Source organism: Tachysurus vachellii, chromosome 19 (genome assembly GCF_030014155.1).
Source record: "Tachysurus vachellii isolate PV-2020 chromosome 19, HZAU_Pvac_v1, whole genome shotgun sequence".
Classification (NCBI taxonomy): Eukaryota; Metazoa; Chordata; class Actinopteri; order Siluriformes; family Bagridae; genus Tachysurus; species Tachysurus vachellii.
Genome location: NC_083478.1, coordinates 11,813,411 through 11,835,311, shown reverse-complemented (window position 1 = coordinate 11,835,311; position 21,901 = coordinate 11,813,411). Strand labels below are relative to the sequence as shown.

Genomic DNA, 21,901 nt, shown 5'->3' with positions numbered 1-21,901 from the left:
ACCCCTGTCCTTTCCTTCACTCCTTCCTGGGGTGATTTCCTGCTGGCTGTGGTGGGAGAGGGTGCTAGAATAAGCAACATAGGTTATGGCTGAAAACTGCCATTCGCATACCATACAGCCAAGGCAGGAAACCACACCACTGCTCGCAAACAAAATGGAGAAGAAAAAAAAATTAAATGTGAAGGCAAGGTTCCAAGTGATAAAAAAGCAGAGCTTGGCTTTAAGGCAGGCCTAATTATACCACAATACCTCAAGCCTATACTTACAGGTCCCGAGGCTCTGTTTAAGCCCAACATTCACTCAAATGCGAATAAAACTGGAACAAAAAAGCATGGCATCATTTCTTATATGTTAATTGACTCGAATTTGGAGAAATCAGTGAGTCGTACTATGGAGCTTGCTCATCGACTGCTGAGGAAAAAACTGGCAAAACTGCCAACAGTGGAGTTGCACAGTTTTTTTGAAAGTCAGACTGGAAGTTTTCCAGTTTACAAACAAGCAAACATTTCGATGGACTGGATTTCAAAATGCTTCAAATGTTTCCGGATTTTTATTTTTTCATACATAATAGAACTGGACATTCGTTTTGAGTAAGGAGGGCCATAAGAGGTTTTTTGTTTCGTTGTTTTTTGTTTTTTTTTATATAAAATGAAACATGCTTTCAATGTAAAACAAGAACATGACCTGTACATACAGAGCTTCACAATGCAACAATACAAAGCTGTGTATTTACATCCACTGTAGATGTACGCAATAACGCGCACGCTCAACAGGCAAGAAAAAGTACATCTGTAGAAAATATTTTTGTAATAACCCTTGAAACCTTTTTTCAGACAGATAATATTCTCTAAGAAATGAGTGCTTAAAAGCAGCTCTGCAGATTAATACAGAATGTGGAGCTAGATGGGAATTCATAGTGGAAGTGGAAAACTATAAATGCACTACTTGTAATCATGGCTACTTTTTTTTTTTTTTAACTAATTGCCATTAACTATTAATGTTGGTGGATCTCCAGAGGTAATGCAATCTGCTTCAATCCCTTCACCACGTAGTGGCGTACTTTATACCAATACTTCAGCCTAAAGATAAGGACATGGAGGTCACGCAGTACAGCATAACAAGCAGTTTGAATTTAATCTGGACTAAACATTTGTTATTTACTTATTTTTTCCTATTAAAATTTCACTACCTTAAGGCAAATTTTAGAATTGAATAGATCACGATCACAAAAAGAACCCAAATTAATATACTGACAAAAGTAGTTGTTCTCATACACACCAAGTAGACATGGATTTTAAAAACTGCTACCTCTGAGAACCCAATGGACTTCCTGCACTTCCGCTAGCCATAGCACACACTTCTTGTTAGGTGTCGAGTCTTTCAGCTGAACTTCTATTCCTTTCTGCCTTCACAGCTCTAACAAAGGAACTGTTTCATGGTATGGTGGTAAGCTCTACAGCCTGCAACAGTTTTACAGTGGTAATTCTGACTTGTTTTCCCCAGTAAGAAAGAACAGAAGCTTGAACATGTAGGACAGAAATACAGAGAGGGGAAAAAAAAGAAATGTAGGTATTTAAATTATGTGAAGAATGTGCTTTCTGAATATACAGACAGCTTCAGGATTATTGGCACCATTGACAACGACGTGTTTAAGAAAAAAAATGTTAATGAGAGGTGTGTGCTTTATCCGTCTCACACTGAAATTATGTAGAAAATAAAATATATAACCGTTAATCCATTAATATATACAAACACATAAGTGATTATTATTTTAAGGAAGTACCATTTCCACCCATTCAATCATCCATGACTAAGAAATAAGGGAAATAATTTAAAATACTTAAATTTTGTACTTTACCTCGCAAACATGTCAAGAAGGATAGGGAGGGGGAAAAAATAATAATAAAAAAAAAAATCACAGATTTTTTCCAGAAGAAGCAGTAACTATAACCTACTAGAAAAGCTTTTCATTAAACTGACATAAACATAATATATATTACTTGGAACTTTGACGGTTCTGAGGTTAGATGAGACAAAAATAAGCAATTTTCATCCCCAATATATGATATAATGACAGTGGAGGATGTGCGATGCAGCTGTAAAATAAAATAGAATAAAAAAATAAATAAAAATTGATTATGTCTTATTAATCCACAGAAATATAATACAGTCCGAGTTCTAGTAGCATCTAGTGAACCTGTGGTGTTTATAGTTTGATCAATCTAGAACATTACCTTTCAATCATATTTCCATTCTGAGATTTAACTAGACTGATAATTATTCACAACCTGTTTGCCCAACTTTGCCAATATCGCTGAAGCTGCCTAGGATTACTTAAAAAAAATAGAGAAAAGTTTAGATTCTTTATAAAAGTAAGTTACTATTGACTGGGACTTGTTAATATGCCCATAATCGTAATGGTACAGGGAAAACACCAGTATGAAGAAGTTGTTATTTTAATCTCATTTTCTCAGTGCCACAATATTTTAGCATCAGTTCACACTCTTTCTGCCTCCAGCATGCTGTACACACACCTACTCTCTCACACACACACCCACACACGTATGTACAAAGGTTGAGTGTTTGAACCAAATATTTAGGAGCAGGTTCAAATGACATTATTAAGAATATTTTTAAAATGACTATGGTCTGTAAAAGGATATACTATTAATCATATTAGCCATCTTTACTGTCTCACCCTTATTCCAATGACAAAAAAAACCCCAAAAACAGACAAGTAAATATCACATACTTTGGCCCATGTGATGTGTGCAACAAGAAAGTCAGAATTAAATAATAATAATAAAAAAAAAGACAATTCTGGAATTTAACACAATGAAATCTCTGTTTCTGCGGAGGAGCCACTGAACGATCGGCTGACTTTTCTGTGCACAAAACAACTGTTTCCTCCTCCAGTCCACAGGGGGCAGAGTTGCACACAACCCGCTTAAAGAAATGGTCACAAACACACACACATCTCGAAACACTCGTTTCAGTGCTTGCTTGCCAACCCAGAAGTTTTAAAAAAAAAAAAATGAATAAGAAAAAAATGAATAAACAAACAAACCAAAGGTAACAAAATGAACTTGGACTGCAGCTCAGTCGATTTTGACGGCGGCGTATATTTTGCGTATGAACATGTAGGCTGCGTAAAAGCCGATTGTTCCAGTCAGGAGCCAGAAGGATAAAACCATCAGGGCTGTGTAGCCAAAATACAGCAAGGAGGGAATGAACTCCACAATGTCCAGCTGGAAGAGAGGGAATGTTAATTAATAATCTAATTCATTCAAAGCCTCTAGCGTTTGGTTCAAATTTCACTACTATTTCTTATGTTAATCAGAGCCAGTGCAATACAACAAACCAGAAATCTATTTTCACTTTCTTTAGAACTGAAGCCTTGTAAATAAACATATGGTTTTGTTTAAGCAATTAACATTAAACACACACAAAGAGAGAGTGAGGGTGTGTGTGTGTGTTTGTGAGGGTGAGAGAGAGAGAGAGAGAGAGAGAGAGAGAGAGAGAGAGAGAGAGACTAATTTTCCCTATGGGATAAATTGCATTACATCACTGTTATAAATCCTGGCTGTGTAACAAAACATAAAACATATAGATTATATATAATATTCTGTTGCATTACTGCATTACGTATTTTTGTTTTATTTGGTCGTCATTTATCTCTCACAGACGAGCGCTCTTTTACATTCTGAAGTATACACAACACTGGTCCATTAGTACAAATTAAGGCAGAAAATCACACCCAAGGGAAGAAATGCAAAACATGTTGGAAAAATGTAAAACTGTGTCTAATAGCATTAGATTACTGGGTTTTTACCTTATTTCCAAAGTAGAAAATGGCGTAGATGAGCACGTAAAAAGCAGAACCTCCTGACACTATGAACGTCCTCCACCACCAGCGGTAGTCCTGGTGAAAGTGGTGGTAGAAACATATCTAAGCATTAGATCTACTGAAAATATCAGCTGACATTTTACATCTCGTTACTTCTTTACTTGGATACTTCAGTGATGTTATGTATTTAAGTTGCTGACATTGTGGCAAACCGGCATGCTGATCTAATCCAAATGCACATCCAACAGTTTACATTTTTAAACTTGTAAATATTATGTAGGCATTTGTAAATAATAAGATTAATAAGAGTAATAATAATAATAATAATAATAATAATGTCATGATATGGACACAAAATCCCCAACCACACAAATAACACACCTCTGCACAGAGCTGGAAGTAGACCATGACAATACTGATCTGGGAACAGGACACCACCAAAATGATGAAGACCAGGAAGAGGAAGCCAAACAGGTAGTAAAACTGGTTTTCCCAGATAGCCTGGTTGGGAACAGAAAACATCTCACTGTAGAGTAGAAACCAACCATTGTAGACAGACTAAATCGGCCTTAAGGTTGATTGTACCTGAATATCATTCATTTTTTGTATTGCTTGTATTGCTGATATGCAGGTTATATATCACACCAGCTAGATGAAATGTGGAGCCTAAAAACAAGCTGGTTTTCTTAGGGGCTTTTTACACCTGGTCACTTCATGCGTTTTCTGTGATCAGATAGATATCCGATCATAAAAAGACCAGGTCTAAATGCCCTCCGAAACGTTTTCGAGACGAATATAAATCCGATCATTCAAACCACTTCAGGAAGTGGTCTGGGATGCATTTCAGATGAAACTGGACAGGTGTAAACGAATGTGGTTGTTCAAGCCACATACGTCAGCGATATACTCCTCCCAAATGGAAGTACGTCACTCGCAAGTGATCTTTCACACAGGTCTCACATTGGGTCTTAAAATGCACTGCTGCCACCAGCGAAAATGCAGCAAACAGTAAATGCCGTTTTTGTAGCATAACTGTAGTAACAAGTTTTCGTAGCAAAACCGCCTACACCAAAGCGTGTTCCATTTCAATTACCCCGGAAATGAGGTAAAATATATTTGCATTTGGGGCGGGAGTAGAAAGATTGGATTGATATCCGATTCGCCAAGACGCATTTATGTGGCCTGATGTAAATGGAACAGTTTTAACAAAACAGATATCTATCGGATCAGAGAAAACACATGAAGTGACCAGGTGTAAAAAGGCCCTTAGGTGTTGTTCCAATCTTAACTTGTGAAGGAACTCCATTCAAACCATACAACTCTACATTCTATAAGCTGTAAAAATCATAACATACAATAATGTTATGAGTGTGCAGCATGTAGCTATACAGAAATGTGTTTGTACATTAATTATACTCATCACAAACACAAGAAGAAGCACATTATTTGAAGTAAATCGTGTTGTAACTACAGCTGACCCAACTTCATCTGCCCCACACATGAAGTACTCTGTTGTGTCTATTAGCACACAGGGACGGCAAAGCGAAGACATTCGTTTAGTTTGAACACAGGCAAAATCTCGTTTAAAGTAAAAAAAAAAAAAGCTTTGTCTACGAGTAAAATAAGTCTATGAATCAAAATTATCGACGGATGGCTAGTGAAATTATTTTGAACAGTCACTGGTATTAACACACGAGTGAACGATGAACAGACACTCGGCCTTTTTATGCCAGAGAACTCCAGGTTAGTCCGTTTCATTCAAAACAAAGAAAATCCTCTCCCTTTAAATTAGTGATGTTCTAGTTTGACATTTTACCTGTAGGGCAACCTAGTTGAAACTGATACCATTGTTTTATGGTATCAGCTGACTAAGTAGAAAATGATTATGCACTCTTTGTAAAGAAGTCACTTTGCACATTCTTGTAGATAAAAAAGTACTGATAAAGATTAAATCCCATTGTTATAATGTTATCCTGTTGGATAAAATGTTCTTCTGTGCATTTTAGGACTAGGTCTCTATGATAGAGCTAGTAACAAGCTGGCAGTCAATAGCAAAGGCAGCATTGTAAAGAATTTACAACAGAGAATCAAAATATTAAAAGGAGAAACTATAAAATTGACATGGCAGTCCACATCTCCTGACATACACAAGTCTGCTTTAGTAGGATTTTTATTATGGTATTTTGAAAAACTGTGAGGCAGACATTCAAGCGTACACTGTGAAACTGGAACAACCCTAATCTTCACTATGAGGTAAGCTGTTGAACTGAAGAAATCTGTTACAAATAGATAAATCTGTTACAAGATATTACATAAATATAAATGCAAAATTCACACAAAAGCATGTAGATGTAACTATGCGTATATGCAAGCCAGACTTACACTGAAGATGAAGAAGAGCTCAATAAACATTGCACCGAAGGGGAGAATGCCAGCCATCAGGATCCTAGATAAAAGACAGATAATAGCATTGATATAACATCAAGCTTGCTAGCTTCGGGGGCCCTTAGCAATTAAAAATAAACTTTTTAATGTTATTCAGTTTAGCATTAAGCAGCTCTCATTAGCAAGTATGACTAAGCTCTATTTCTTATTCCTTGCCATTTTTGTTTTTTTTTTAATAGATAGGCCAAACTTACCCTACAAACTTGTTCATATACCAGCGCTGCTCTGGAACTTGCCGTGGGATCTGATTGGTGCGTACAGGGTTGTCGTAGGGCTGTTTGCGGAAGCCGAAGTAGTAGCCCAAATAGACCAGAGGCATTGAGATCCCGAACCACATACATAACAGAGCCAGCATTGTGGTAAACGGTACCTGAGACGGGAGCACAAATGTACTGGCTGTTTAACATTTGTGAAATGAGTGTGTAAATTAGTGTGAGGTGTGAGAGGCAGCTTGAACATATACTCACAGCCCCTGAGGAGTGCTCTCCCCAGATAAAACAGTTCAGCACAAAACAGATTCCAAACACTACTGCAGGGTACAGGGTCGCAGTCTATAGGAAGCACAAAAACAACATCTGACATAAATTAGCTAGTCTCTTAAAAAGCAGAACAGGCCACGGCAGGCTATTTAAATAAAATCTGCTTAAAGGCAGCTTTTTTTGTTTCTGTGTATAAAGAATTGAACTGATGTACAGTCAAATATAATCCCATAATATGAAAAGGCAAACACGAGTAGTTTGGGTATTCACTGCAGGCACTGCAGTATACTTTACTTTCATTAGGCATACGTGTTTTGCAATCAGCACTACTCACATACCCGACAGCATATCTTGCGTAAATCTGGGAGATTTTGGCCACTAGATGAAATGGAGTCCAAAGACTGACAAGCAGCTCTATTTCTACTTATAGCTCTGTTTGTTTTTAAAACCTTCTGCTGTGGGTGAGACTGCTGTCATGAACTGTGTCGCACATCAATACCTCTCACATTACAATCACTAATCTAAACAATCCAGAAGAACAGAAAAAAAAAACAACAGATCTATTGGTAGGAGCATTTAAAATTCAAACACTAACTGTAATAGTTATTGTAGCCGTATATTAACAGCTAGTATAAATAAGCCTTTATTGGGGTTTTTTATTTATTATATCCAGGATTAACCAGTACAGTCAACAACCAGAGAAATCAAATGATCTGTACTTCCTACTGATTTTGGCAAGACAACAGAATTCATTTGGAACCCGTGTTTAAATGTAGCCTGTTGTTACATGCTTCAGACCCCTGACCTCAAACCAACTGAACACCTTTGGGCTGAATTAGAATATACCATGTCTCCTCACCAGACATTAGCGCCTGATATCATTTATGCTCTGGTGGCTGAAGGAGCAAATCCCCACAGCTACACTTCAAGATCTAGTGGAAAGCGTCCCCAGGCGAGAGCAAGTTAATATAACAACAACGGGGGAGATTAAATGGTATGTTTAAAAAAAAAAAAAGAAAAGAAAAGAAAAGAAAAGAAAAAAAGCAGTACATCTTAGTGTGTTGGTCCGGCGTTGACAAATGTTTGTCCATATAATGTATATCAGCTGATGTGAATACAAAATATAGTTAAGTAGTGTATTTATTTCGGATGTGACACTGATTTCTTTCAAGGTTAAATAAAAAAAATTGTAACCAGAGAGGATGACGAAATAACGCATGTATCTAGCTCACTAGTTTCCACGTGTCCAAATGGCTGTTTATGAATAAATACATGATCTGAAGGAGAACAGTGGTGAGATTCAAACTTTCACCTACAATCTTAACAGTAGCGGGGTAAAACTGTGGAAAATTTGTTTTTGCAAATCGATTTTTGTCATTTAGTAATTGTGTTAAAGTAGAATTACTCACACAGAAAGCTCCTTTCTTCCATCTGTGACCTTTCAGAGTGCGATATAGACGGCCAGCAAAGTAGCCACCAAACACACTGGAGAAGACACACACACATTAAACCAGCTAGAGAGCTTTTAAATTCTCAAAAGGAATATTTCATGCACAGGTGTGTGTACATATACAAGCAGACAACAAACATACACATACATAGTTACAAACACATCTTACCCCATAAACATAAAGAGGAAGCAGGCAGTGGTCATCAGAGCCCCCCGACTAGATGGAGACAACATGCCTAGCATGGCCACGACTTTATCACACACACACATATACACATCAGTTTCAATAGGGTTTCTCTCTCTGGAAGTCTTATTATGATGCTTCACATGGATCTTCATGAATGAATTACTCACAGATAACGATGAGGATCATACAAAAGAGCTGAATCCCAGAACCTAGCAGAGAGCTCAGAATCATGGGATACTGAGGTGGCCGGAAAACATCTCCATGGACATTTTTCCAGCCTGATTCTTCCATGGTGTCCTCCTGAGAGAGAGAGAGAGAGAGAGAGAGAGGGAGGGGGAGAGAGAGAGAGAGAGAGAGAGAGAGAGAGAGAGAGAGAGAGAGAGAGAGAAAGATTAGTAAATGCAAAATGAGTAGCCAATATTAAGGCAAGCATAGAGGCAGACATGATTCACTTACAATGTCATCCTCTCTGTTGTAGTTTGCTATGTCTTTTCTCAGGGTCCTGATGATTATCATACTCAGGATGCCTGCAAACATGCAAACGCATTAAGTGATGGACACGTATGCTGCTGTAACAAGAAAATCTAGCCTTGTGGTATTTTAAAATGATATTCCTCTTATTATTATACCTCTGGATGTGCTGCATTAAAAATAGAACGATCAAAAGTGATTCTGAAGCAACTATTGCTGGGTTTCCAAGTGCCTATAAAATAAATGGCCAGTCTAGATTTAAACGCTTAAAAGGAAGTGTAATGTAAATGCATAAGTCTGCAGATTTTTTTCTTTAAAAAAAAGGAGATAAAAGGTTGTGGGGGGAAGGAGATAAAAGGTTGTGATTATAGCTGTGTGGTTATGATCGTGTACATATGAAACCTTACAAGTAATCAGAGACCTGTTTCTGTATTTCTTTTTACAGTAGCAGAGAAGTGAAATGCTGCTTTAATTTCTTAACACTTCTAACACCTCACACCACACACACAGTCTAAAAGGTTTAAAAAGAGGCTAGCTGGACGTCTACTAAAATAATCGATTTAAATCCTCTGAATACATTCTGAAAGTATTCTGAGACGTATTCTAAAAACTGGAACAGTCACTTACAAACGTCAAATTCCACGCCACAAAAATAGTTTCTTCAACTAGGTTCAACAACGATAACCAGGACCCAGCATGGTCTTTTATTTGACACCTTGGACATTAACAACTACCCCACCCACTGTTCATATGCATTAAATTAACACTCACTATTCTGACTGTTATGTATCTTCCGACCTCAAACTCAGCTTTTCCACTGGTCCGCTTTTGTATATCCTGTATATATATTGTACAGTTTTCAGTTGCAATGTGAACAATGTGATTTTTAATGGAACACTTGCACTGGCCACTTTGCACATCCTGCAAAAATGTACAATTAGTGTTGCTATTTTTATTTCCCCTTTAATTTCTTATAATTTTTTTGTAAATCTTTATACTTATACACATTTTTTTCTATTTATCCTTTTATTTACAAATTCCATTTTTACATCAAGTGAGGTATTTGTACCTGATAAGAAGAATACGACCACCACCGAGTTTACAATGGAGAACCAGTGAATCTGTACATCGCTCATGGTGAGGTACGTGTCCCAGCGAGATGCCCATTTCACCTGACTCTCCTACACACCAGCAGAAGACACACAGAGACATTAGGAAAGTACAGGAAACATGGACATTGTGCAAAAAAGGTAGCTGTTGTCTCACCTCCCAGTGCACAGAGTAGGTGAAGAGCACACTGTTCTCTTTCAAAGGATCAATCTCCTGAGGAGCAGAACCACTCGCCTCCGGTAACGTACACGCACCATTCAAATCAGTCTTCAGGTCTAAGAGAGATTTACTTTTTAGCTTTAACACACTTCTTAGTTGTAGTGAAAGAGTGTAGACACAATACAGGAAGAGGAAGAGAGAGAGACAGAGAGAGATAGAGAGAGAGGGAAATAGGGAGAGACAGACAAAGAGAGAGAAAGACAGAAGATAAATGAACATTTATGCACTCTGATTTTTAAAGCAGCTCATTCGACTGTTTTTCTTAAGACAGTTTGGGTGAAGACGTTACCTTCTAGCTTGATGCTCTGTGGCACCACCTCAAAGCGTACAACGCGGAAATTATGCTCCTCTTCCTCCTCAACCTTCTCTTTGTGGTAGTACAGAATGAAGGACAGGTGGTTGTGCAAGTAGTACTGCAGGAAGCAGAAAACATGTTCATTTACTAAAAGGTTAGAGGCCACAGAAACACCACAACACGCACAGTACACTAGCAGGGCTGTGACACTCTAAAGATCTAAAAGCTGGGATTTAGCAAGAGTTTATCTAGAAACAGCAAACACGAGTCAAACAGGTTTGTGTTTTGCAATGCCCTGAGTTTTGGCCTTAATAGAAAGCAGCACATTTGGCATAGATAAGCAAAAACAACACTTAGTAAATTGTCTGTGTTATGCATTTGGGGGGAAATTCTTACTTAGGAGTGACAATGGGGAAATGACTTAGTACTTTCAGGAGAATACTTGTCACTACTAGTAGTGGAAAGGCAGAGCAGGATATGATATCTCCTGCATGCTCACCAAATATTTGGAGATCCAACTCTGAATTTACAGGATCAATAGATGCTGGATTTTTTTTCCTGTTGTTCAAATACACACTCATTTACTCACTGAGATTTACGAGATATATTCACTCGGTTTACATATGTCCATTTATTACTGCTGTTGCATCCATACAATCTGTTTCTTTATTGCACTGACTGCTATTACTGATACTATTATCTCTATATTGCATTGCCAATGTAAACACTTGATAAGAGAAAGAGAAATTCGATTTTGTATATATATTTCGATTCCTCTGTATGCCTGCACATATGGTGGCACTGACAAAAAACCTTGAACCTTGAAATACCAGCTCCACCAGGATTTTGCACTTTATGGTCAGAGAAATCATTTTTCAAAAAGATTTTAAGAGTTGGCATACACCCTTATCCAGAGTGACTTACAGATCATCTCATTTGAGCAATTGAGGGTTAAGGGCCTTGCTCAAGGGCATAGCCGAAGATTTTGTGGACCATGGATTAAAACTCTTTATTTTCTGATCTGTGGTTCAATGCTATAGCCACTAAGCTACCACATCCCACAGCCCATTATGCATTCAGCCACAGCTCATTTTTTTTTTTTTTTTTTTTTTTTTAAAAATCATGTGCATCAAACAGTGCAGCTATTATAGAAAGTACTTACATACAGGTCACCAATATTCATTTAAAACAAGAATCCTGTGCATGCAATTCAGTCAATTCTAGTAGCATGCACACACACACACACACCCTCCCAAAATAATACATAAAAACAACACAAAACACCACAAAAACAATTTTGAAAATGACCAGATTTCCTAAACTGTTTTTTTTCTTTAAATGTATTTTAAAGCTGACAGACAGACAATCACAAGTCCCACTGAAGCAAGTCATCTGCTTATATGAAAAGAGCACAAAAGAATGGTTGACAATGGTAAAAGTGTGTAACCATTATGATCATAAAGATAATCAACTTTAAAACACTGAGGTCATTTATACACTTGTGGTATTTAACTGCTTCATCTCCAGATGATTCTCTGATCACGGTTTGCTTTTAAACATAAAAAGGTAGAAAAATAATCACTGTTTAATTCTGCAAGTTTACTATACTGTATAGTATAGTATAGTATAGTACTATAGCTCATTAAAAAAATCTGTGAAAAAGTGCACTGTGAAATATTTAGTGTTTGCATGCACTGCAACACACATCACTAAACACAAAGGGCAGCTGCGTCTGTAAAACCTGTGTCACTGTCATCATGCCAGTTGTCATTAGTTGTGTCTCAAATTAAAAATAAGAGTGGGACAGTAAACAGACATTTCGGTGAGACTGACGTATCCATGAATGAAATCCAACACCAAATAGAAATGGAAATATGGTTAATGCTGGTTACTCAAGTTCTACAAGAGCACATGCATGTGCAATCTGAGATAAGGTTTGTTTACTCAGATATTATATTATATCCCACCAGCTCTCAGGTTAAGTAGAAAGTATACAGCAAGACTCTTTTCTGTTCTGGCACAAAGATGGTGGAATGAACTTGTGCAACGTGTTAGAACAGCTGAGTCACTTCAAATGATGTGTGATGACCTGTCACTTCCTGAAACACTTAAACTAGCTCTTACCTTCACTGCTTGTTTTACGCTCAAAAGCACTAAAGCACTGACTTACAAGCACTTTTTATACGTCACTCTGGATAAGGGAGCCAAATGCTGTAAACGTATCTATTTAAAAATAATAATTATGCTATAATTCCTCCCAACAGAGTTTTTATGTAAATGGTATCCTAAGTCTGTGACCTAGTGAACCAGTATTAATGTATTCATTGACAGACTTCAAAGCACTTTTGTACATCATTCTGGATAAGAGCATAATGCCATACATGTAACTGTATATTATTCGCACATGTGTAATTAAAAAAAATTAAATTAAATAAATAAAGAAAGAAAAATTATAACAATAAAAAATATGTTTTTTATTATTATTAAATTTTATGTTTAATATTATTAATTTTTTTATTTTTATTAAAACTCTAAATCTCAAAATATTTGACTTTTAGGTCAGAGCAATAGCTAACAGTTTTCTCAGACCACCACGTAATAAATAAGATTAATGAATAGATGCAGCACTTACCTTGTTATTGTCAGAGAAGCCCAATCTGTAGCCATGTTCAAACTGGACATCTTTTACTATGTCTTTCTTCTGTTCCTCATCAGTTCCTGCCTCTCTGTTTGGGTAAAACTCCAGCCTGGTGGCCACAGGAAGATTGTCTGCAATTCTGTTAATACATATTACCTGGTCAGAAGTATTGGGGTTAATTATGGAAAAAAGAAACTACAATGCTGGCAATACAAATTCGAAGTTCGAATGATATTCAATATTCTTTGGAAAATAAAAGTTTTTTCAAAAAATATCATTCTTAAAAACAGATAATGCAAATATTGTGGAGTTCAAAGGTCCACTGACAAGAAAGGCTTCAACACATATATATATATATATATATAAAAAAATATATAGAAACCTCTTAATGTGATATTTTCCTCATATTGCCATTTTTATACAGTGGCTAGTAGATAACTAGCTAATATTACTTTTCTGTCTTGTGCTGGCTTCACTGATCCACCACAGGCAGGTTAACCTAAATAGTTCTTTAAAAATAGCAACTCAAATCTACAGAAACAGAAACCTTCATGCTGCAAGACACTGAGCCCCTCCAGCGACCTTTTTTCTGTTGTAACACCGCACACATTAATAGCAGGATTGACATATTTGCTGTCAGATGGGAATGAACTCACCCACAGTAAGACATTAAAATGTTATTTATTCGCCATGAGCAAATATACAGTGTGATGTTATTCTCACCACTGAAATGCCCAGCAGACAAAATAACTTCTTGAGAGCTGGTCACAACATTGAGAATTCTGTTGTGTTTGTTCCTGCAACAAAGCCTAACAGTATAAATCATAAGCTGTGTTGTCTCACTTGCTTCTGTGTTTTCACCCTACACGTTTTCTACTATTCAGCTCACATTTCAATAGGCTTCAATAAGACTTCCTTTTAAACCCAGGGTGCAGAAAAACGGCTTTGCGTTCACAAAGCTTTTTGTGCTAGAGTACAGACATGAAGCTGTAGGTGATTCAGCCAGTTCTGCGATTCAGGCACAGTGTGTATTACAATATTAAACTAGACTAAAGACTAGAGCTCCAATTTAGAAGTATTCTTTTTTTCTCTCCATATTATAGGACATTGTTTGAAGTAGTTTCAATTGACAATCTGCATTGAAGCATAGTAGTTCTGAGTCCTATACAACACATCCAGCAATACAAAGGAAACCTATAAGAGCTTTTCTCACTGAGTTTAACCCCAGGCTATTGTTGTTCTAAACCCTGCTTTTAACTAACCAGAGGAACGTATCACACGGGTAATTCAGAAGCAGCGCTAGCACTGCATTTTAAACAGGGTTATGAAACCCTACTCCAAAGCACATAGCTCAGATCACATGCTTTGTACAGTCACAAGAACGTAGTGTAAACTTTTTTCCTGCTTCTGTACGTCTCAGGAATCTTAAAATTGCTAAGGAGGATTTTACATGGTGAAATTGATTCTCGCTGATGGGATAGCATGAGACAAGCTGTTATTAAGGTGGTTGCATGCCGTATTTGTCCAATCATGGTTGTTGACACTGCAAATATGCAAACCAAAAGTGAAAACCAAATAAAAAATGAATTGTTAGTGTTAATATGAGACATTAATGTGACAAACCAGGATTAATTGTGAACCAGTAAGGGTTTAACATGACCCTGAGTTAACAGTTTCAAGTGTGAAAAGCCCTAAAGGAAACCAGAAAAGCAAGAAAAGAAAAAGTTTGTAACTGGAATTTGATTTCTTGTCTGCATGCCTCTAAACTCACACCACCACCTGAGCTCTAAAACTATGGCCCCAGTAGCAGATGATTCCTTACGCTAAACCACAACTTAATTACACCATGCACTTAAGGAAAGATTACTTTTATTAAATATTTTTATTAATATTCGAAATGATCCAAAGTAATATAAACTGCAGTAATGATGGTTTTGTTTTGATTCATGAAATCGGTTGGAGATACAGCTTTAAAAGGAAGAGTGACTAATGCATGCAGCTAGAGTGAGTTAGCTTTAATATAATACTTAAGTTTAGATTAGATTAGATTAGATTCAACTTTATTATCATTACACATGTACAAGTACAAGGCAACGAAATGCAGTTTAGGTCTAACCAGAGTGCAATAGCAGCAAGTGCAGGATATACAGTTTTTACAAGACTTAGATAAGTTAAATACGTTAAATAAAATGGTAATAAGAGGTGATTTACAGATGTGTGTGTACTATAAACATAAATATGAATGGTGAGAGGAGTTTCTCTGTAAAACAAAAGGTGCTTGTGGACATAACAAGAATGGGGAAAAAAAATTAATGTATACCATAAACATACCACATTGTACGTAACAATTATAAACTGTTTATCAACTGTTCATTCATAAACTTCCACATATGGGATTGAGTTTTTTACATTGTACTGCATTAATTATTTTCCTTTAACAACAGACCCCGTCATGTTTTGCTTAGAGTGGTGCACTGAAAAACCTAAAACAATCAGTTCATGTGTCTATAAATTTAGACCTCCTTAAAAGTGCAAAAAAGTGAAGTAAGGTTTGTGGGGGAAAAGGTCACTAATGGTTAAACTGGTGAAGCTGAATAAGATTTCATTGTGCCTGTGCTCAGTTCCAGCCTCAAAACCTGGTGGTCATGGTATCGCTTTCCAGTACAGACATTCAACTGCTTGAAAGCCAAAATACGATTCTATAAACATGCAAAATTATAATAATTTATGCGAAGTATAAATATATATATATTATTGTTACAATTATTATTTATGGTATTTATATATTATTATGGACATTTATCTAATTTGTACAGCTGAGCAATTGAGGATTAATGGCCTTTCTCAGATGTCCAGGGTGGCAGTTTTGTGGCTGTGGGATCCAAACTACCTTCCGATCAGTAGTCCAACACCTTAACCATTGAGCTACCACTTCCACATGATATATGTGATGTGAAGGATGCAAAAGCTATCGGGGATCATTGTATGTACAATGATCAACAAGAGACCAAATATTTTAAACCAGAAAGCATTTTTCCAAACAGTTTTTTCCCCACAGGTAAGTAATTCTTAATCTGATGGTACAGTTACACATGCAGCAACAATATAACTGATCTCCAGTGATAGCTGGTGACCTCTGTTGACAATGACTTTTAAGATGTATAGATGTGGGCGTGTCCAGTGATGTAACAAATTTGAGAAAAGTCTAAGTTTATTTTAGTATGGAACGACTAAAACGAATACCAACGAGAGCAAACACAGTAGAGCGAATGTGATCCGTCCACTCACTGCCTCTCATTCATCTCGCATATGATAAGATGCATTTATATATATATATATATAGTGGTGAATTTTACATACAAGCACTGTTCTGTCAGGTTTCATTTTAGAAGCAAGAAAAGTGATTTGTTGTTAACTGGAATGCGAGCTGCACCATCCACTGAGAAAGGTTATTACTCTGGAAGACAGTAGTAGGAACACGTACTGGCAACTTCACAGTACAACGACTGGTAAACTTAGGAATTTAGATAAACACCTAAATTGAGACAATGGTTTACAACACTTTTTTCATTCTGCATAATTTTTCACATAACTTTATAAAGATAAATATTGACCATTGCACCTTTAAGGTATAGGAAATGTTATGGTCTTCTCAGCTCGGTAAAAACCCTATTGATCAGTGGGTGAATAAATGATATTAGAGTAACTTACAGGTGAACATAGTACTCCTCTTGGATGCGCTCAGCAAACAGCTTGCTGTCGGTCACGCTGAGTTTAATGGGCTGTCCTGGTTTTGAACACACCAGCTCGCACTTCTTGTCCTGGTTCATCTTCACCTGGTATGCAGTGTTCACGATACGATCGCCGCGTAGAACCTCGCCTGATCACCCGTCACCAACGTCACCATCATCACCGCCCCAACGAGAGAGGCAAAACAAAAAAAGGCAGTTTCATTAGCATCAATCCAACTGTGGAGCATGTTCATTTCTTACACAGCCATGTTTGTTTTTTCCACTGGAACTTACCCAAATTCTCAGCTTTGTACACAACGCTTGTGGGTCGACAGAAGGGAAGCGAGTAGTACTCATAGGGTAGCTGAGTTCTGGAACTGGTGAGCTTTACTGCCTACACATGACAAAACAAGTACATTATTAAATAACACAACATGCAATTTTCACATCAATGGAGCAGACACAGGAAAGATCTGCAGCGTGAAAAACTTTACTTCTTGTGCAGAAAAACGTACTTTGACTCAAGGTGATTGTAGTGAATTCTAAAACTGACTAAATCAAAATTTGGCTTCTCTGCCAATTAATGCACTTTGACAGATGACAAAAATAACGTATAAATGTCTTTGTTTATGACACAACTCTTAACAATTCAGCTTACAATCTGATATGGGCTTAGGAAATGTTTTGATGCACCGGTGCTGTCAAAATATTAGAGAAAGTTGCTTATGCACTCTGTACAGTTGGTAATAAACAAATGTTAAAGAAATTCAGCCAACAGAACAGAACAGACTGATTTTATCAACAATCATGTTACCACTGATTTAGGTCAGAGATCAGTTAAGAGATGATGAGGCTTAAATACAGTTTAAATACAGAAAGTGACTAGACAGAGACTGATGTCCCGATGAGCATTTTCCCTTAGCAATTTTTCAAAGTTTATTTATTCCCAGTTGATGGCAGCTGAGGTTAAATGCATGTAATGCACAGCCTCAACCTTTTTCAGAATACGGCAAGTTTTTAAAATGCTTAAAAATAAATCACAAATAAATTTGTACAATTGCATCAGCGACCGAGTAGCACCACCTATGTCTTACTATTAAACAAAGCTGCAAATGATGTCCAACATTCCATACTACGTTAAATAAACGCATCATCCAGGTTATTGAAGTGCACTTCATCCTGTGAGAACTTTCAGTGTGAACACACTATATACACAACAAAAATGGCACAGAATAAAGCACAAGCATGTGGCTTTGGGACGCACCAATATTTCAGCTCAGAGCAACCTGTAGATAATGGAAATGTCAAAATGTCACTATGTGAAGGATTATCCCAGACTCCTGAATTCATATTTCTGTTTGTTGGATTAAACTATCGAGAAAACTCATATAGACTGTCCGAGATGCTTATTATAGTTACTTATATTTGCTTTTCTGACACGCCTCATTTAAATAGTGAAGACATTATGCAGTGCTCAAACAGTATTTCAAAGACTAATCTGTGGACAAAGGTTAGCAAACAACGCTATGCAGCCTAGTTTAAAAGTAAGCATATTTGAAGCCGTGTATTGTCAGTGTGTATTATAGCATAGTGCAGTATAGCTCCTTTTACAAAGCTGAACAGACAGTCATGCACACCTTGATCTCAACGTTGTCATTCTGATGGAAATCAATTGGTGCAACACCAGGCACATAGAACGGCATGACCACAGGCAGCAGAGAGAGGAGCAGCAGCATGACCCACGACTCCTGCAGAACAAACACAAAGGCACATCACATTATTTCTCTCTCCTTTATCAAGCAGAGCATTCTTCTTATAAACATGAATCAAAGAGGGCTTTGGTTAAACGTGTTTTGTGATAAAGTCACACAACATGTCTTGGCGCAAATTTGAAGAATCTCTCTGTTTAAAATTGAAGAACTGAAAACTTGTCTGATATCGTTGCACTCACTCGATTTTGCATTCATTTCTGAATTTGCAAAACTCTTGAGGAAAAGGATTAGCTCCAAACTGACAATGTAGCAACGTTAAACATTCATACAGTGGCGTATCTGACTTCTGTAACTGATTTCTTGTTAAACTTCAGATTTCTTATTTAGTGACTGTACAGAATCCTCACTCAGGAAGTGAGTGCTGTATATATACTGTATGTCAGAATCGGAATCAGAATCGAGTTTATTGGCCAAGTGTGTTGACACACACAAGGGATTTGGTTCCAGCTGTTTGTGACTCTCAAAAGTACAGACATAAATAACACTATACTATACGAACTATACAAGACAATGCAGACGATGAGATACAATATAGAGAGAATGAGTATTAAATATGAATACAGAATATGAACGATCAGTTGTGTACATAAAGTGTGGGAGTGCAAATATCACTATTGTACAATATTATGCTTTTTGTACAAGATACAGCAGCATTGGTGTGTGTAATATATACAGATGATTTGATGACTGACGGTTCTGATAATGCAGTACTTATAGATATGAAGCAGGGAATATAATTATGGTGAGTTGTTGATCAGGGTGATAAGGGGTCTGGGGAAAGAAACTGTTCCTGTGTCTGGCAGTTTTGGTAAAGTTCTGTAGCGCCTGCCAGAAGGGAGGAACTGAAAGAGGTTGTGTCCAGGGTGTGAAGGGTCAGTGGTGATTTTTCCTGCCCGGTTTCTGGTTCTTGTGTCGTACAAGTCCTGGGGAGTGGGCAGGGGGAACCAATTATTTTATCTACTGTTTTTACTGTACGTTGCAGTCTGTCATGTATATATCTACACCTACACATAATCAATCATTAGCTTGGGTCATACATGTTATTAGGTAAAAGTGATAAAAGACAGAATAGTTTTAAATTCCGTTTTTCAAAACATTTTGTGATTTTATTCCAATACTGCTCAATTCTGTACAAATACCTCAAAAGTATAGACTCGGTATCTGTGTACAGTTGAACAATAACAGGGAAAAATCTTTAAATGTTATCATTAATGTGCTCGTGCAAACTATTGATTTATTTCTACAAGAAAGCTCGCGCACAGCACAAAGTTATCGAGTCCTGAGTCACTTGTCACTGTGAATCATTTTGATTCAGTCTGAATTCAATCTCCCCAAAAACAGCTTTAGACTAGTGAGCGGAGTCAAAACGCACACAAATGGCCAAATACTGTCAAAAAAATGTTAAGTCTCAAAATGCATCCAGTCACAAGAGCCGTATGAGCAAATTATTACTGAATATTGTTATTTAAACAGTGTGTCATTTCCAAAAAAACATCTCAAATTCGTTAGACACGTCGATAAGACGCTTTCTCAAGGTTCACTGTACAAATTAAATGACTATCCGGTTTAGCCAGCTAATCTAGAGGAATGGAAAGCTAACTAGCTTATGATCTAGCTTGCTAAGCAGAGAGCTAAATGCCGTGTCTGATTCCAAGAAAACACGTATTTTAAAACGTATAAAACAACTTACTTGTATACTTAATCGCTTATTCTAAAATACACGCACCCGAATCGACACAGACGAGTGTTATTTTTCAAAACATAGAGCTATCGTATCAACTCACCATAGCGGCCGCCATCTTGAATACACGTGTCATTCGTGACCTCACCGGAAACTCACTGTATGAAATCATGACGTGTTTGGTTAAGGCTGCGTCGAGAGGCTCGTTTGTTTACTTTTTTAGATTCCATGTCGTCTTACCATTGATTAGCATTGTTGTAGCGTGTAAACATAAATCATCTACATTAAACTCCACAGTAGCTAGTATATGTTATTACGTTTGGCTGTTGATTTTATTTATTTTACTAACAATCGGAATGTCAAGGCTAGAGAACGTTTATGTTGAAAACCGACTTGTTTATCTGCATATTGATGGATACCTGACAACCACAGCCGTATATTGGCTTTCTCCAAACTCACATGTTGGAGGCAGAGCTGGAGCTGTTCTAGAATGACCGTGTCCTTGTGTATATTATAACTGATATTATCATAATAATCCTTGACCTCAAACTCACTGAACACCTTTGGAGACTGATGCCAGCTGCATGCCAGGCTTCACAACATCACTGCCCTAACCTCACTTATGCTCTTGTGATAGAATGAGCACAGCCATGTTCCAAAAGCCTGGAGGCTGTAATATATATTTATACTTTCTGTGGTAATAAAAATGTACAGAATTATATACACAATTGTAATATCCAGTACTTACTAGGCCTCTAAAGAACTGCACCTTTGTATATTATTTATATTTTTATTTTTTTTTCTCCTTTTAATCTAGTTTGTGTGTGTGTGTGTGTGTGTGTATGTGTTTATGTATACACTCCTTTTACCACAACAAATTCCTTGTGTGTGTGTGTGTGTGTGTGTGTGTGCGCACTTGGCAAATAATTCTGATTCTGATTAAAGCTAACTCCATATTGCTTTAAAACTTTAATACTTAATAATCACTTTCCAGTTTATAATGATTGCATCCTGTTCTGCTACTAAGTGTAACCTAATTGCACGTGGTGCTACTATATGTAACTTATTGCACATCATATGTGATATAGAATTCTTATTTTTTATTAAAAAAATTTTTATATGCACAGTCTAAGGAGAAGTCAGGCAGGTTTTCATTTCACTGCAAGTTGAATACTACTCTCTAAATAACTACATAATAAAAAAAAAAGTTGACTCTTGAATTTTAACGTGTAGCTTAGAAATATTTTAAACAACCACATGTGGATGGGATGGTCAGGTTTCCATAAACCTTTGGCCATATAAGGTACTATAGGCAAGAGCTTCAAGTCCGTACCTCTTCTGTGTTGGGTCTGAGTTACGGGGAATCCAAGATCGATTCTTTCATTTTTGCTACACTAAAGAAATTTAGTTTGGAGATCAAAACATTTATGAGAGTAAATTATGAAATTAATTCCAATACATTTGCAGGGGATGGTATATACCATGCATGTGTATTAGGTTTCCTCCAAAGTGCAAGACCTCTGCACCATGATTGTTTAAATTCTGGTGTAGACATGGTCCAGAATACAAACATATA

At 36.9% G+C, this 21,901-nt stretch overlaps 1 protein-coding gene across 1 annotated transcript; it reads right to left on the bottom strand.

Annotated features, from left to right (window-relative positions):
- Positions 1–2,438: 2,438 nt before the first annotated feature.
- Positions 2,439–20,504, bottom strand: tm9sf4 (transmembrane 9 superfamily protein member 4). The gene is made up of 18 exons (XM_060894864.1): positions 20,429–20,504; positions 18,510–18,620; positions 17,167–17,266; positions 16,853–17,021; positions 13,136–13,280; positions 10,498–10,621; positions 10,146–10,264; positions 9,949–10,060; positions 8,865–8,935; positions 8,576–8,708; positions 8,391–8,472; positions 8,181–8,256; positions 6,760–6,843; positions 6,487–6,662; positions 6,230–6,293; positions 4,229–4,348; positions 3,833–3,922; positions 2,439–3,248 (listed from the first exon to the last, which is right to left on the bottom strand). Exons 1-18 carry the CDS (start codon positions 20,495–20,497, stop codon positions 3,099–3,101), a joined length of 1,995 nt encoding a protein of 664 aa, XP_060750847.1. The 5' UTR covers positions 20,498–20,504; the 3' UTR covers positions 2,439–3,098.
- Between the last annotated feature and the right edge of the window lie 1,397 nt (positions 20,505–21,901).

Coding starts and splice junctions, on each gene's coding strand:
- tm9sf4 (XM_060894864.1), bottom strand. CDS start 20,497: ATGATTTCATACAGTGAGTTTCCGGTGAGGTCACGAATGACACGTGTA. Junction 10,265..10,497: donor ACAGAGCATCAAGCTAGAAG/GTAACGTCTTCA, acceptor AATCTCTCTTAG/ACCTGAAGACTGATTTGAAT. Junction 6,844..8,180: donor GGAAGAAAGGAGCTTTCTGT/GTGAGTAATTCT, acceptor TGCTTCCTATAG/ACTGCGACCCTGTACCCTGC.